General features: G+C 47.4%; 1 protein-coding gene across 1 annotated transcript in view; it reads left to right on the top strand.

The window, feature by feature from the left end:
• MAP4 (microtubule associated protein 4) overlaps nt 1-12,903 on the top strand; it is a 157,172-nt gene that overhangs the window by 60,014 nt on the left and 84,255 nt on the right. The window contains exon 4 of the mRNA XM_074157655.1: nt 2,459-2,524. Coding sequence (XP_074013756.1) covers nt 2,459-2,524 — 66 coding nt within the window. The remainder of the gene's footprint in view (nt 1-2,458; nt 2,525-12,903) is intronic.

Here is a 12,903-nt window from a genome sequence, read left to right as displayed (position 1 = left end):
TTGTTTTTACGCTCCCGCGCGCTCCGTGCCGGAGATTACGGGGTTTTATATTGGCACTGTCCATTTGCTGGAGATTATCGGTTTAGCGATTGCTGCCTTAAATTTGTTTATATAAAAAAAACAATCCTTTGATCCACGGGCCAGATGCAAATACTCTCTCTTGTGATTCCGATGAGGATTATGTAGTTACAACATCTTGACATGGTTTTGGTTTTATGCAATTTAGAATATGAGGGGAGGGGACCTACGGCCCTGGGAAGATTGTTGGGTGCTGTCACACTTGCGCTTGAGGTAACTAAAATAAGTTTGATTTTTCTCTAAAGGAGCTGACTTTCAGAGACGTAAAACTATAAGCTACTAATGCTGGGGGGAGTTGCTTGATTTGACCTCTTTTTTCTCGAAGCTTGTCTTCCAGAAAAGGTAAAACCGTAAAGGAAACCGTTTAACCTGCTTTTTGTTGTTCCCGAGAAGGTCCGAAGGCAAGACAAGGCATTCCCAGTTCTTCTGCTCGTTTGGGATCCCACTGTTGAGCCTAAAATCTTCTTTAGCTTTTGCCCGGTTACTAATATTTTGGTAGGGTTTTGTTTTGTTTTAAGTTTGCAGAGCCCATGGTAGGGGAGGGTGGGGTGTCCCGGCTTTTCTTTTTGCCAGAAGGCAGTTGGCTTGGATCACTCCCTACCTGGGAGATCGGGCCCTGAAGGAAACGTTTCTGCAGATGAAGTGTTTATTTTCTGAATAGCTGAAATGCACGGAATTCCCAGCAACACCGAGCGGGCGATCCGATCAGGGAGGGGAGAGGCTCCAGGGAGACCTTGGAGCCCCTTCCAGTCCCTCAAGGGGCTCCAGGAAAGCTGGGGAGGGAGCAGGGATCAGGGAGGGGAGCCATAGGAGGAGGGGGAAGGGTTTGACACTGAAAGAGGGGAGATGGAGATGAGACGTGGGGGAAGCAATTCTTTGCTGTGAGGGTGGTGAGAGCCTGGCCCAGGTTGCCCAGAGAAGCTGTGGCTGCCCCATCCCTGGAGGGGTTCAAGGTTGGAGGGGGCTTGGAGCAACCTGGTCTGGTGGGAGGTGTCTGGGGATGGCACTGGGGGGGCTTTAAGGTCCCTTCCAACTCTAACCATTCCATGATTCTAAGTGATCATTTTGTCCAATTTAAAACAGAACTTGCTCTCAGGTTTTCAATTCCAGTTTAAATACAGGAAGGAATGGGAGGGAGTTTGTGGGTGGTGCCAGGGGGGGGTTGCTGTTTATTTTCTCCACCACCAAAGGCTTTTTGACACGTTTAGCATGAGTGAAGAAAGGAAAAGACTTGCAAAGCCTCTGTCACGGTGGCATTCTCAGCTGCCTTCGTTAAACCAGTGTTACGACACCTCTTTGAGCAGGACTTACTGGGGCTGAGCTTCCTCGCTGGTAACTGGGAGGTTCTGCAGGACCTGTGGGGCTCCTCCACGGGATTCCTCAGAGATCTCATTGTAAGACCCCGTTCCTCCACACGAAGCCCAGCGTCCCTTTTGGCAACTGTGTTGTATAAACCATCCCATCACCCTGATTTCTCCTCTCCTGAACTGACCGCTAAATCCAGTGAGTGGGGGTAGTTCTCCCAGTTCCGAGCGAAGAGAGTTGTACTGGTGGAGTAAATCCCAGACCTTGTAGAGCCTGACAGCAGGAGGAGCTGCTGTGTTTAACTGCTGAGAAACAGGTCCAAGGACTCCTCTGGTATTTTCAGGCACTTGGAGAGGATGTAGGTGTATGTTTTTCTATAAGCTGTCTGGCAAGTTCATGTTGAATTTCCGTAAAACACCAGGATGAGCCACTGAAGTGACTGGAGAGACTTTCCTTTTGCTTTCCTGGGGGTTGGATGAAGCCCTAAAGTGCTGTGTCTAAAGGACACGGATAAAGTAGCTTTGTTTTGCAACTGCCGGAGCTCAGGGAAGGGACGGCAGCAACTCCAGGTAACTGAGTGTGTGTCTCTCTGGGAGGGATTTTGTTTTATTTACTTATTTTTTAAGCCGTTGCCCTGTTTCTTCACAATAAGCAGAACTGATGGCCTGAGGCACCGAACTGCTGTCGGAGCTTGTGCTGCTCGTTACGCTTAATTAACACTACTCAGTATCGTTCCTGCAATGACTTGTCTTCACTATTTCCCAACTGGAAAAATGGGATAAATTCTTAGAAATGAAGCAGAGTTTATTTAAGAAGACGTTAGAAAAAAACATTTTAAGACGTGGTGCAAGGCTGGTATCTTCGATTTAGGTAAATGGCCTTGTCATGGTCACCTGTTGTTGTGGTCACCTACAGAAGTACTGTGCCGCTGGCGACAGGGACCAGCGTTAATACCAGCACCATCCAGCTGCTTTTGAAAGGGCCACACTCTGATCTCAAAGGCAGGAACTTAAAAACAAGCTTTGGATTAAGATTAACTTCATCCAGTTCTTACGTTTCCTTTGGTTTCTTGCAGATACTTCAGCTTCTGGGCCAACAGTTGTAGAAAACGGTGACCACGGAATAGAAGATCACCGCGCAGGTACGTGCGTAATGTCTGAAGGGAACACGTCAACTCCTTTATTTGTTACTGGACCAGTAAAACCTCATAGTGACAAAATATATCATCTTTTTTGGGTCGTGTTTCTCCATAGAGGGTTGGGTTTGGGGGTTTTTTTGATGATCTTCTCAAAGCATTTGAAAGGAAATAGAAACTTCATTCTCTTCTGGGTTTGAAATTGCTTATTTGCGCAAAGCCTAATTCTAAAGGACGTTGTGTGGTCTGAAGACATCCATGGTCAGTGTTGGGAAGGCAACCTCTAGGGCACCGATACCTAAAGGGCTTTCCAATGACATGATATTCGTGGCTGAACTCTGCCCTAACTGACGAGAGTGACTTCTCACGTCCCCCGTGGGACTGACGGTGACGTTTCTTCTCGGGGTGCACCACCCTGGGCAGTTTTTTTCATTCCCTAATTCTGAGCTGCTGCTGAAATCACTCTGCTTTGTTCATTCTGCAGCGTCGCCTTCCACCCCAAACCACCCGTCCCTAAATATCTCCTAATACCTCCTTTACTGACGTCAAAGGGGAAACTGAGGTCTTCTGAGCGTTTTTTTTCATACAGTGTTAGGGCACCTCTGTCTGAAGAACCTTGTCGTTAGTTCAGTGGACCAATATTTCAAACTTGTGAGGAATCTGGAAGAGAATTGATCTTTCCAAGCAGCCTAAACCATGCTGAAGTTTAGTCATCGTTTAGCAGTTACATTTAATGATAAACACTGTGAGGACTACAAAGATGCTGAGGGGCCTGGAGCATCTCTCTGCTGAGGAAAGGCTGAGGCACTCGGGTCTTTTTAGTCTGGGGAAGAGAAGACTGAGGGGGGATCTGATCAACGCCTAGAAATACTCAAAGGGTGGGTGTCAGGAGGATGGGGCCAGTCTTTTTTCAGTGGTGCCCAGGGACAGGACAAGAGGGAACGGGCACAAACTGGAACATAAGAAGTTCCATCTCAACATGAGGAGGAACTTCTTTGCTGTGAGGGTGGCAGAGCCCTGGGAGAGGCTGCCCAGAGAGGTGGTGGAGTCTCCTTCTCTGGAGACATTCCAAACCCTCCTGGACATGTTCCTGTGGGACCTGCTCTGGGTGGACCTGCTCTGGCAGGGGGTTGGAGGAGATGATCTCCAGAGGTCCCTTCCAACCCCATATTGTTCTGGGATTCTGTGAGAGGGAATTGGGTTTCCCACCAAATTCCAGCCGAGCGGGTTAGGATGAGCAGTAACAAACTCTGCGACTGTGGGTACGAGCTCGGGGGTTGTTTCCCTTTGGGGTGAGGAGGTCAGACTGTAGCACTTCCATTTTCTTGAGGATAAAATATTGGAAAAGTCGATTCTCATCCTGGCATCTCCCTTTTCACAATCTCCAGCTTGGCTTTAGCCGCGCGGATCAGCGCTAAGATTGTTTGGGTGTTCCCAGCACGAGCATCCCTGGTGCAGCCCCAAGGAAAAAAAAAACCCGAGATAGCGATGAATGTGTGGGAGTGGGAGACAGGGAGGAATTAAAACACTTCTCTTTGCTACAGTTCTGTTGAGTGTGAGCAGGTGTTCACCTTCTTATGGAGGATGGGAATCTAAAAATTGATCTTTTTACTTCGCCGTTGCAAATTTGGTCAAAAGGAAGCTGTGCATCTTTTATAATTTAATATACAACTAAAATTAACAGTGCTTCTGAACCTTCCTAAAGACACTTCCTCTATTTTTTTAAATATGTATAACTAAAAGGAGATAGAACTAAAATCAGATTTATGATACTCCAGCTATGACTAATTCAATGCATTGGCATTTTTTTTTTTATTGAACTTCTGAATTGTGTTTAAAAAAAAAAAAAATCTCTTGTTGTTTACTTCCTACTAACTTTCTGGAGGTTTAACTCTTCACACGCTAAACGCGAACAACTGTGATCAAAGATGCTTTTATGTGTCTGAAGCTTTTTAATTTATTCATAAGTTCCGTCTTTCTGGGGTAGAGTTGGATTTCTTTTTTTTTTTTTTCCTTCTTGTTGAAGGCTGTCTAAAAGCGACATCAAAGCTGTGGGAACAGCGTGTCAGAGGAGGGGGGTTCGTAGGCATCGAGTTAATTAGGCTTTGCAGAATAACAGAAGATGTTTAGACAACACAACTATTTCACGGACTCTTTTTTTCCCCCCACCCCCTTCTCTACGGAATACTTGAAATATCCACGTTTTTACAGTAGAGAGAGGGGGAGAAACGCTGAATTCCCCTCAGACGATGGAGGGGTTTTCAGGGGTGAAGAGCAGAAATAGAGACGAGATGTTCCACTCCAGGTGATGGACGAGATGTTCCACTCCAGGTGATGGACGTCAGTCGTGCCTGGTCCTACCTTCAATAGGTGGTGCCTAAAGCTCCTGGTCCCTGGCCCGAAGCCACCTTCAGTTTTTGGCTGGTTTATTTATTTATAGTTGGAGCCCATTCCCTGATCGGGCTCTTTCTAAAGCCGAAATGATTCTCTGGCTGTGCAGCGTGGGCCCAGCGCAGAGGTGGAAACGGAGTAGCTGAGAGAGGACCAAGGGAGGTGATGCTCGAGGAAAACCAGCTTTTTTGCTACCAAAAAGTAGCATCAAGAGCTACAGAGAGAGCTTTTAAAAGCAGAAATGTGTCTGAATTGGGTTCTGAAAGAGACTTCAGGGTGAGTATCGGGGAAAGATGTAGTTAAAGCTGTTTGAAAATACAAATATCTGCTTATCTCTCCCTGAAATCTTCATGGTGCTTTGGCAGCCTGTGCTGCCTCCTGCCCGATCTGCCCCCCCCTGAAATACCCTTAATGTAACGGATGGCAAAAATCCAAAACTCCTGTAACTCGGGGGCCAAACCCTGTAGTAACTCTTGACTTATTTATATTATACCCCTGATGTATTTAAGCCATTGCTGCGGGGATGTGTATAGTTCAGTGTTTCGGACCGTAAAGGAAGAATATAGAGGGTTGACTCTACGTCGACTGTTTACTTTGGGAGTCGGACCGTGATGCTGAGTGCTGCATCCCCTTTGCTTTCCCCGAGAGGGGCAGCTTCTCCGGAGGGTTCAATTCTTGGCAGCGCTGAGCCCTACGTGGCGATTCCTTATTTGCTTTGTGGGTTTGGGGGTTGGATTTTTTTTTTTTTTTAAATTTTATTTTTGAGAATCTGAGAGCTCCAGCCTGGGAGCCCTGGCTTGGAGCCTCAGCACAGAGCCTGAAACCTCCCTATTAATTCTGGGGTTTTTTTTTTTTCCTTATAAGGGTAAATAGCAGAGCAGTTGGTGCAGCGTTTTGGGGGGGAGCTGCGCACATCTGCTGCAGCTCGAGTGAATCAGCCAGGGCGAGGAGGGGGGGAAACTGGAGGAGTTTATAATCACTGATGGCATCCAGGTATTGAATTGGGCAACCCCCTGCTGACTTCCACCATGCGGAGGTTAGAGGGTGCCCAGTAAAACTAACAGCAGGTTTAAAACAACCCCAAAAAAAGTGTAATTTTTGACTAGTGCAACGTTTGCAACTCCTTATTGCAGGATATTTGCCTAGAGTTCAAAGGAATTCTATATTTTTTTTTTTTAACAAAAAAAGACAAATTTCTGGAAAGAAATCCATCGAGGATGGTCAAATGGTTTAATGTGGACACCTCTCCTTCCGAGCTCCTGGTCGTGATCTTGCTGGAAGGTGAGAAGTGACCCGGGAAGTATCGCTGTTCCGTGTTCATACTTCCCCCGAGCTGGACCTTCTCTCCGCCCAGCCTCCTGGTCACTCTCTCCTCCCAGGTCGGCTCCCAAAAATACTTGGTTTGTCACTGCTTTGAGTGCAAATTGTGCTTTTAAGCAGCATCCTGAGCTGCCGCCGTTGCTCTTTGGATGGCGATTTGTCACTAATCTTGATTTATCACGGCTAATTTTTGCATGTGGCACCATGTCATGCCGTAGCGTGACGAGCGAGATATTTTCAGACACGTCTAAAAAAACGAAATTCCACGTGTCTCTGATCTGGCTTTTGGCAAATCTCCTGGCTGCACTAAATGAAATATTGCTTGTTGTGCAGTTGCTACCTGAATGTTCATGTTTACTAATGACTTGCGCTTTTTTGCCCCCTTTCCCCATCCCCTTTCCCTCTCCTCCTTCTTTCCCCTCTCTTCTATTTTCTCCTCCTAGAAGCCTAGACTGTCTCCTAACACTGGGGCTGCCACTGATACAAGACCAGTGTCCTTTTCTACCTGCCATTACACTTCTAAAATCTTCAGCATTTTACAGAGCTCTTGCTTTACATCCTTGGACTTTCCGGGTAGAAGAAGCCAAAGGGTCGCTGTGCTCTCGGCCGACCAGCCCTCCTCCTCCTCCCTCTCTGCTCTGCAGTGCTTGTTGAAACCTTCCTCTCCTTGTGTAAGCACAAGCGTGCACGATTGGGGTTTAATTCCGCACTCCCACTGGGTTTAAATCACAACTTACAGCTCCATTTTTTATTTTTTTATTTTTTTTTTTGTTCAACCACTTTAAGTTTTTATTTATATCCTTTTTTTTTTTTTTTTTCCACGGGGGCTGAATAACAGAAGGTTTGATGTGAAGTTGGAAGTTGTGCTTTCACCGTGACTGCAGCTCCTTTCCCTCCTCCCCGCAGCCTTTTAGAGTAACGCTGACATTTTACCTGCCTTCATCCTTCCTGCTTTGAAACCTTCTCAGGCGAGGTTTTTCCCTTTGATTATGTCGTCTTCCTCAAAAAACGGGTGTTTTCACATCGTAGCACTTACAGTACAGACTTGAGAAATTAGGAAAACCCATGTTTGCTGAAGGATAAGCTGGTTCTCTGGTTTGTGGGGTGGATTTTGGGGTTCAAGCACTGGGAGTAGAAAGGAAAAGGACCAACCCCAAATTCCTGCCTTCCTGAAGCCTTGGAATTAAGAAAGAAAATTGCCTTTTTTTTAACTTCTTCCCTTTAGCTTCATTTTGGTAAATCATTACCTTGGATGGGATCTTACCTGCCGTGAAAAATAACCTGTCCCCTCTAAAAGTGGGAGAAAGGAAACATCTAGGGCTAAATTGTTAAATTTATTCTGAAATAATTATGGCAGTTTCCGGCAACACCAAAAGGAACGGGGCTGTTTTAACCTTAAACCTCTTGCAATTCCTGCTGTCTCCGTAAAGGTGCTTTCCCAGCACAAAAATATTAGTTACTACCGTTCAACAGATATAATACAAAAGGAGGAAATAATTTAGAGAGAATATTTAGTATTTTATGCAAGACCAGCTCAGGTTTGTGTAGAATGTTTTGTTTGAGGATGATTGTGGTGCTAAAGGTACTTTCCCTCCAACATGGGCTCGAAGTACAGGGGTTATTTGAACCCAAATCCTGTCTAAAGCAGGACATGATTCTCCAAATTGCCAAAAAGTATCATACCTAAGACCTTTGCTTGCCTAAAAATGATATTTTCTTGTTGTGAGAGAGTAACTCTCACCTGAATATTCCCAGTGCCCTGCCAGTACCCACAGCCACGTTACGGTACTGGTCTACCATTGATTTACTGGAAGAGTATCCCACCTTGAATGAATCCTACTGTTAATGCCAGTAGAAGGTTTGCTTTGAAGATCTCCCTCAAATAGTGACCCATCCGGTCTTGATGGTATTTTTTTCCTTTCCTTGGAGACCTCACATGCTCCCCACCCGGGATGAGCGTCCCGTGGGTTGTGTGCAATCAGCCTGTGCAGCCATGCGCGTCGGGACTCGAGGCTTTTGTTTGCTCATTTGGTGGCCCTTTATTGCTCTCCCACCGTTCAAAGCCTCGTTAGTGGCCGACATCCTTGTGGGTGCCAGTGTCTGAATGAGTAGCACCCTTGGCTTCCCCTCCGAGGTCAACGGCTGTCACTTCAGGGAAAACCCCGTTGCCAAAGCTGGGCTCTTCCCTTGTGGGTCTGGTGTCCCCAACCTGGTAGAGCCACCACCATTTCTAAAGACCAGCAGCTTTTGAGACCAAATCCTGACCCAAGTACAAAAATAAGCGTTTCCCCATGGACTAAAGCAAGGACATTGGGATTCAGGATGCACTGGCAAGTGTGGCCATCAGATTGCCCTCTGTCTTACTGGTTTTACTGGAAATAATGCCACATGGTAGCGCGTAGCCAACAGTCTCCACCTCTGAGAAGCCACCAAAGCCTCACCTGTGACCTTTTGGGGGTGGTGGAAGGTCCGAGGGCCACCAGGATGCTTCCTCCAGCCACACCTCACACATCAGCTCTGCTGTGCAGTCACACCAAGAGGTGACACGTGTGGTGGCTGTCACAAGGAGAGGTGTTTGGTCCTTCTCGTTCTCATGAAGCACTTTCCTCTTGGGGGACTTTTGCTCTCTGTTGCCATAAAAGGAGATTGTTGTGTTCTTGGCTTTATTTTTTAAAGACCACTTTGTAGCTACTTTTTTTTTTTTTTTTTTTTTTATAATGTGGTTGATTTTGGAGGTGTTTTAACCTGGTTCCACAAGTTGTTCTTTCTCACCTTCTGCCTTAAGCGGCTTTTACTATTTCTGCCCTGGAAATAGAGAGTAAATAATTATAGAGGGAGATTTCCAGGTTGGGTAACCAAACTTTTCACATTAAGTGAGTGTCAGCCCTCCTCCCCCTCTAACCCCTGCACTTTATTTTATTGAAATGCAGTAATGCTTTCAGGTTTTGGCCAGAGGGGGGGCGGTTCTAGTGCTGGTACCAGTTGGCTTGGTCAACCCAGTGGGTGCAATGGGGCTGGACACAGGTCTCCAGCAGCCCAGAGCCAGGGTTCCTGATGCAGCCTAACATGAAGAATTCACGCCATTCCACTAGCGCTTCTTCTTTCCCCCCCCCATATTTCCATATTTTTATCCTGTTTATTTTAAATGTCATTACATTGGCAAATTTGAATGAAAACTTGTAGACAGAGGAAGAAAGATGGTTGTTTCTTGCTGGTTGGTGGTTCTTCCTTACAGGACTCCTACCAAAAGCTCTGCAGTGTCACCTGTTTGGTCTTTCTGGGGCAGAAGTGTCATTTCTGGGGCAAAATTCTGTCCCTTTTGTTCTTTGTGGGGCAGAAGTGTCACATTCCTGTCCGGGGGGGCTGGATGTCATGGCGTGGGGGTGGCAGGGGATGTTGGAGGGTCAATGCAGAGCGTTGTGTCTTCTGTCGCTCCCAGAAAATGGACGTGGATCTGGATGAAAACTCAGGGCAGGAAATGAACGTGCAGGAGCGTGTGGCGTTTTTCAGGTTTTATTTCCAGAAATGTGGAAACACATTTAGCAAATGTGTTCCTGTGGTTAAACCCCGTGTTCCCCGGCCTTTTCTCCACCCTCTGGAGATAACGTGAAATCTTCTCAGCACACACTATAACTCTCGTGCTTCACGCTTGTCTGTTGTCACTCCTGACTTCTCGATGGTTCCAATGCTTTGTATGATGTGTGTATCGCTGTTGAATAAATCACCCTAATAAACATCTCGAACTGACCTCTCAATAGTTGTCCTGTGGTGAGAATCCTCATGGATGGTGCTGCTTGTGCGTAATTAATACCTGCACGTGCTCCATTAACCGCTATTCCTGGAAGAGGTAAATGGTTTATACTGGGATACCTGCCTGTCCAGAAGGTGATGGAAAACATGGCCAGCAAATAATTGGTTTAGTTAATACATGAAAATGGAAATTATTTCAATGATCCACATGATTTTGTTGTTGCTGGGGTGGGGTGGGGGGGCAGAAATGGAAGAAATTTTCCTTCTTTCTTGCTGTGCTCAAGGAATAAGAAGTGACCGGGGGATGGATGAGATGGATGCTCATCTCCACGTTCAGCTTACAAGGTACTTAACACACATGAACGAGCTGCTAAATAATGTCTGGTGTTCATGGCAGCACAGCTCTTGCGGCTTAAGATGCCTGATTTTGTGAGGATTCCCGGAAAAATGACGTCTGGGAAGGGTAGTCTGCACGTAGCAGTATCTCTGATCGTATGGTGTATGTCATGGAAGCATTTAACTGCCGCCCAGCTGAGGCTCAGTCCTTGCTGTTCAATTGTCATCTCACCCTCTTTTGCTGTTGAATAAGTTGCCAGTGCACGAAGTTAAGAAAAACCCAAAGAAATTTGAAAAAATCAACCCAAACAAAAAAAAATGCAATAAAACCCTAAAAACAGTCATTCCTTACATTTAGCATTTTGTAAATAGGTCGCTTAAAGGTGTTCTTTTCTAATTAAAGCTATTTTTCCTCTTTTACCTGCCTGCATAGTTCCCTGTTTGGTGCAAGTTTTTATTCATGGAGGCTTTTATACTTTCTGAGCTTAAGGGAGAGCTTTTTAGGCTTTTCCGAGCGGGTTTGCATCCAGCCGCGTTTGCTGAAGGAGAGTTCATGTTTTCTGCTGCTTCGGTCTAAAAAAAGCAGCAAACTGAATAATTCAGGAGGTTTGTTTAGTTCTTCAGACAAGCATGACTCAGGGTTTTAGAATCACGGAAGGGTTTGGGCTGGAAGGGACATTAAAGACCACCCAGTGCCACCCCCTGCCCTGGGCAGGGACACCTCCCACCAGCCCAGGTTGCTCCAAGCCCCCTCCAACCTGGCCTTGAACCCCTCCAGGGATGGGGCAGCCACAGCTTCTCTGGGCAACCTGGGCCAGGCTCTCACCACCCTCACAGCAAAGAAGTTCTGCCCCACATCTCAGCTCAATCTCACCTCTTTCAGTGTCAAACCCTTCCCCCTCCTCCTATGGCTCCCCTCCCTGATCCAGAGTCCCTCCCCAGCTTTCCTGGAGCCCCCCCCTTTAGGGACTGGAAGCTCTAAGGTCTCCCCGGAGCCTTCTCTTCTCCAGGCTGAACCCCCCAACTCTCTCAGCCTGTCCTCACAGCAGAGGGGCTCCAGCCCCCCCAGCATCTTTCACCTGTGTGTGTCTCATCTTTTGAGGTGATGGTTTTTAGGGGAAGGGGAAGGTGGGCGTTCGGACTGAGCTGATCTGATGGTGGGGGCCAGAGGTTGCGGGTGTTCCATCTCCCGTGGCTCCGGTGGGGATCAGGGCCAGGAGGTGGAGGCACGGATGGGGCTGGAGGATGAGTGCAGAGGATGAAGGTTCGTGCCCCTGGGAAGGAGCTGGTGCCTTTCCAATGGGGCAACTGTTCAAGGCCACTGTTGGACGAGGCTTTGAGCAACCTGGGCTGGTGGGAGGTGTCCCTGCCCAGGGCAGGGGGTGGCACTGGGTGGTCTTCAAGGTCCCTTCCATCCCAAACGGTTCTGTGATTCTATAAAGAACCCTTGGCCAAAGGAGTGGAGCAGAAGGTAGCGTGATCTCAGTGAGCTGCTTGACAGTGGTTCCGAAAGCTGAAAGAAGCTTCTCAGATGCTGAAGCAGTTGTAGACACCAGGAGCGCCAGAGACAACGGGGTAAATTGTTGTTGAGGACAGAACTTCGCTTAGAAAACCCGACCCATCTGAAGAGCCCCGTCCAATGCCCTGGATTCGCTCAAGGTCGGTAATTCTCACCTGGGGGAACGGAGTCACTGAGCGCCGGGATGGCAGGGGACGGGTGACTCGCGGGATGGCAGGGCACGGATCCGTCACTTCAGCCTGTGTTTTATTAACACAGCTCCTCCGTATTGCCTGGCTGCGCCCGGCATCGCGTCCCTGACGGGTACTTGAGTTCTCTGAGCTGAAACGGTGCGTCGGGAGCTGTGTTCCTGAAGTATAAATAATGTTTTGCAGCAGCTTGGCGTTAAAACCTTACAGGTCTGGGCTAAAAGGATGGCATTTAAGAGCTTTCAGTCCTTGACGCTCTCTTGCTCCTCCACGTCTCAGCGAGCTGGGCAATCATGTTTTGTGTGAAGCGCTGTAGGTGTGCGGGGACCCGAAAGACAGTCATCGGTGCTGCCCATCTTCCAAATCCTCCTTCCCGTTCAGGCTGGGGATATTTTCCTGAATATTCAGTTCAGAGGCCGGGTCCATCCGCACCTTGAAGTGATTTTGTGGGTCTTTGGTGCCACGGGAATAACGGGTTTGAAGAGCTGTGGCTTCGGAAGCTTAAACGGGGGAAACTTCTTTGTCTGTGTGGAGGAGGAACGAGCTGCGCTAAACACAAACTCTTTTTTCCGGATGAAATTTAAGTGGAAAGAAGCTGAATGCTGTGTTTTACCTCAGAGTAAACACCTTTTGGTGCTTTGCTGACCGTTTCATATAATTATACAGAGCCAGTAACGACCACTGCCTTGGCTCCCCCAGTGAGAAAGTTCCAGACCAGACCCATAACTGGTTTGTTTTTTTTTTTTTTGCTATAAATATCTCGAAACGTCCTTCTCGTGTGCGGTTTTGCACCAAAACGGAGCTCAATGGGAAGAAAACCCCACCCCCAAACAAAAGCCTCCAAACAAACCCCCCCGTGCGCGCTGAAGAAGGTAAGACCC

This window comes from Numenius arquata, chromosome 12, assembly GCF_964106895.1.
Source record: "Numenius arquata chromosome 12, bNumArq3.hap1.1, whole genome shotgun sequence".
Lineage (NCBI taxonomy): Eukaryota > Metazoa > Chordata > Aves > Charadriiformes > Scolopacidae > Numenius > Numenius arquata.
Note: the sequence above shows the minus strand (reverse complement) of the source record. Positions and strands in the feature narration are given on the sequence as shown.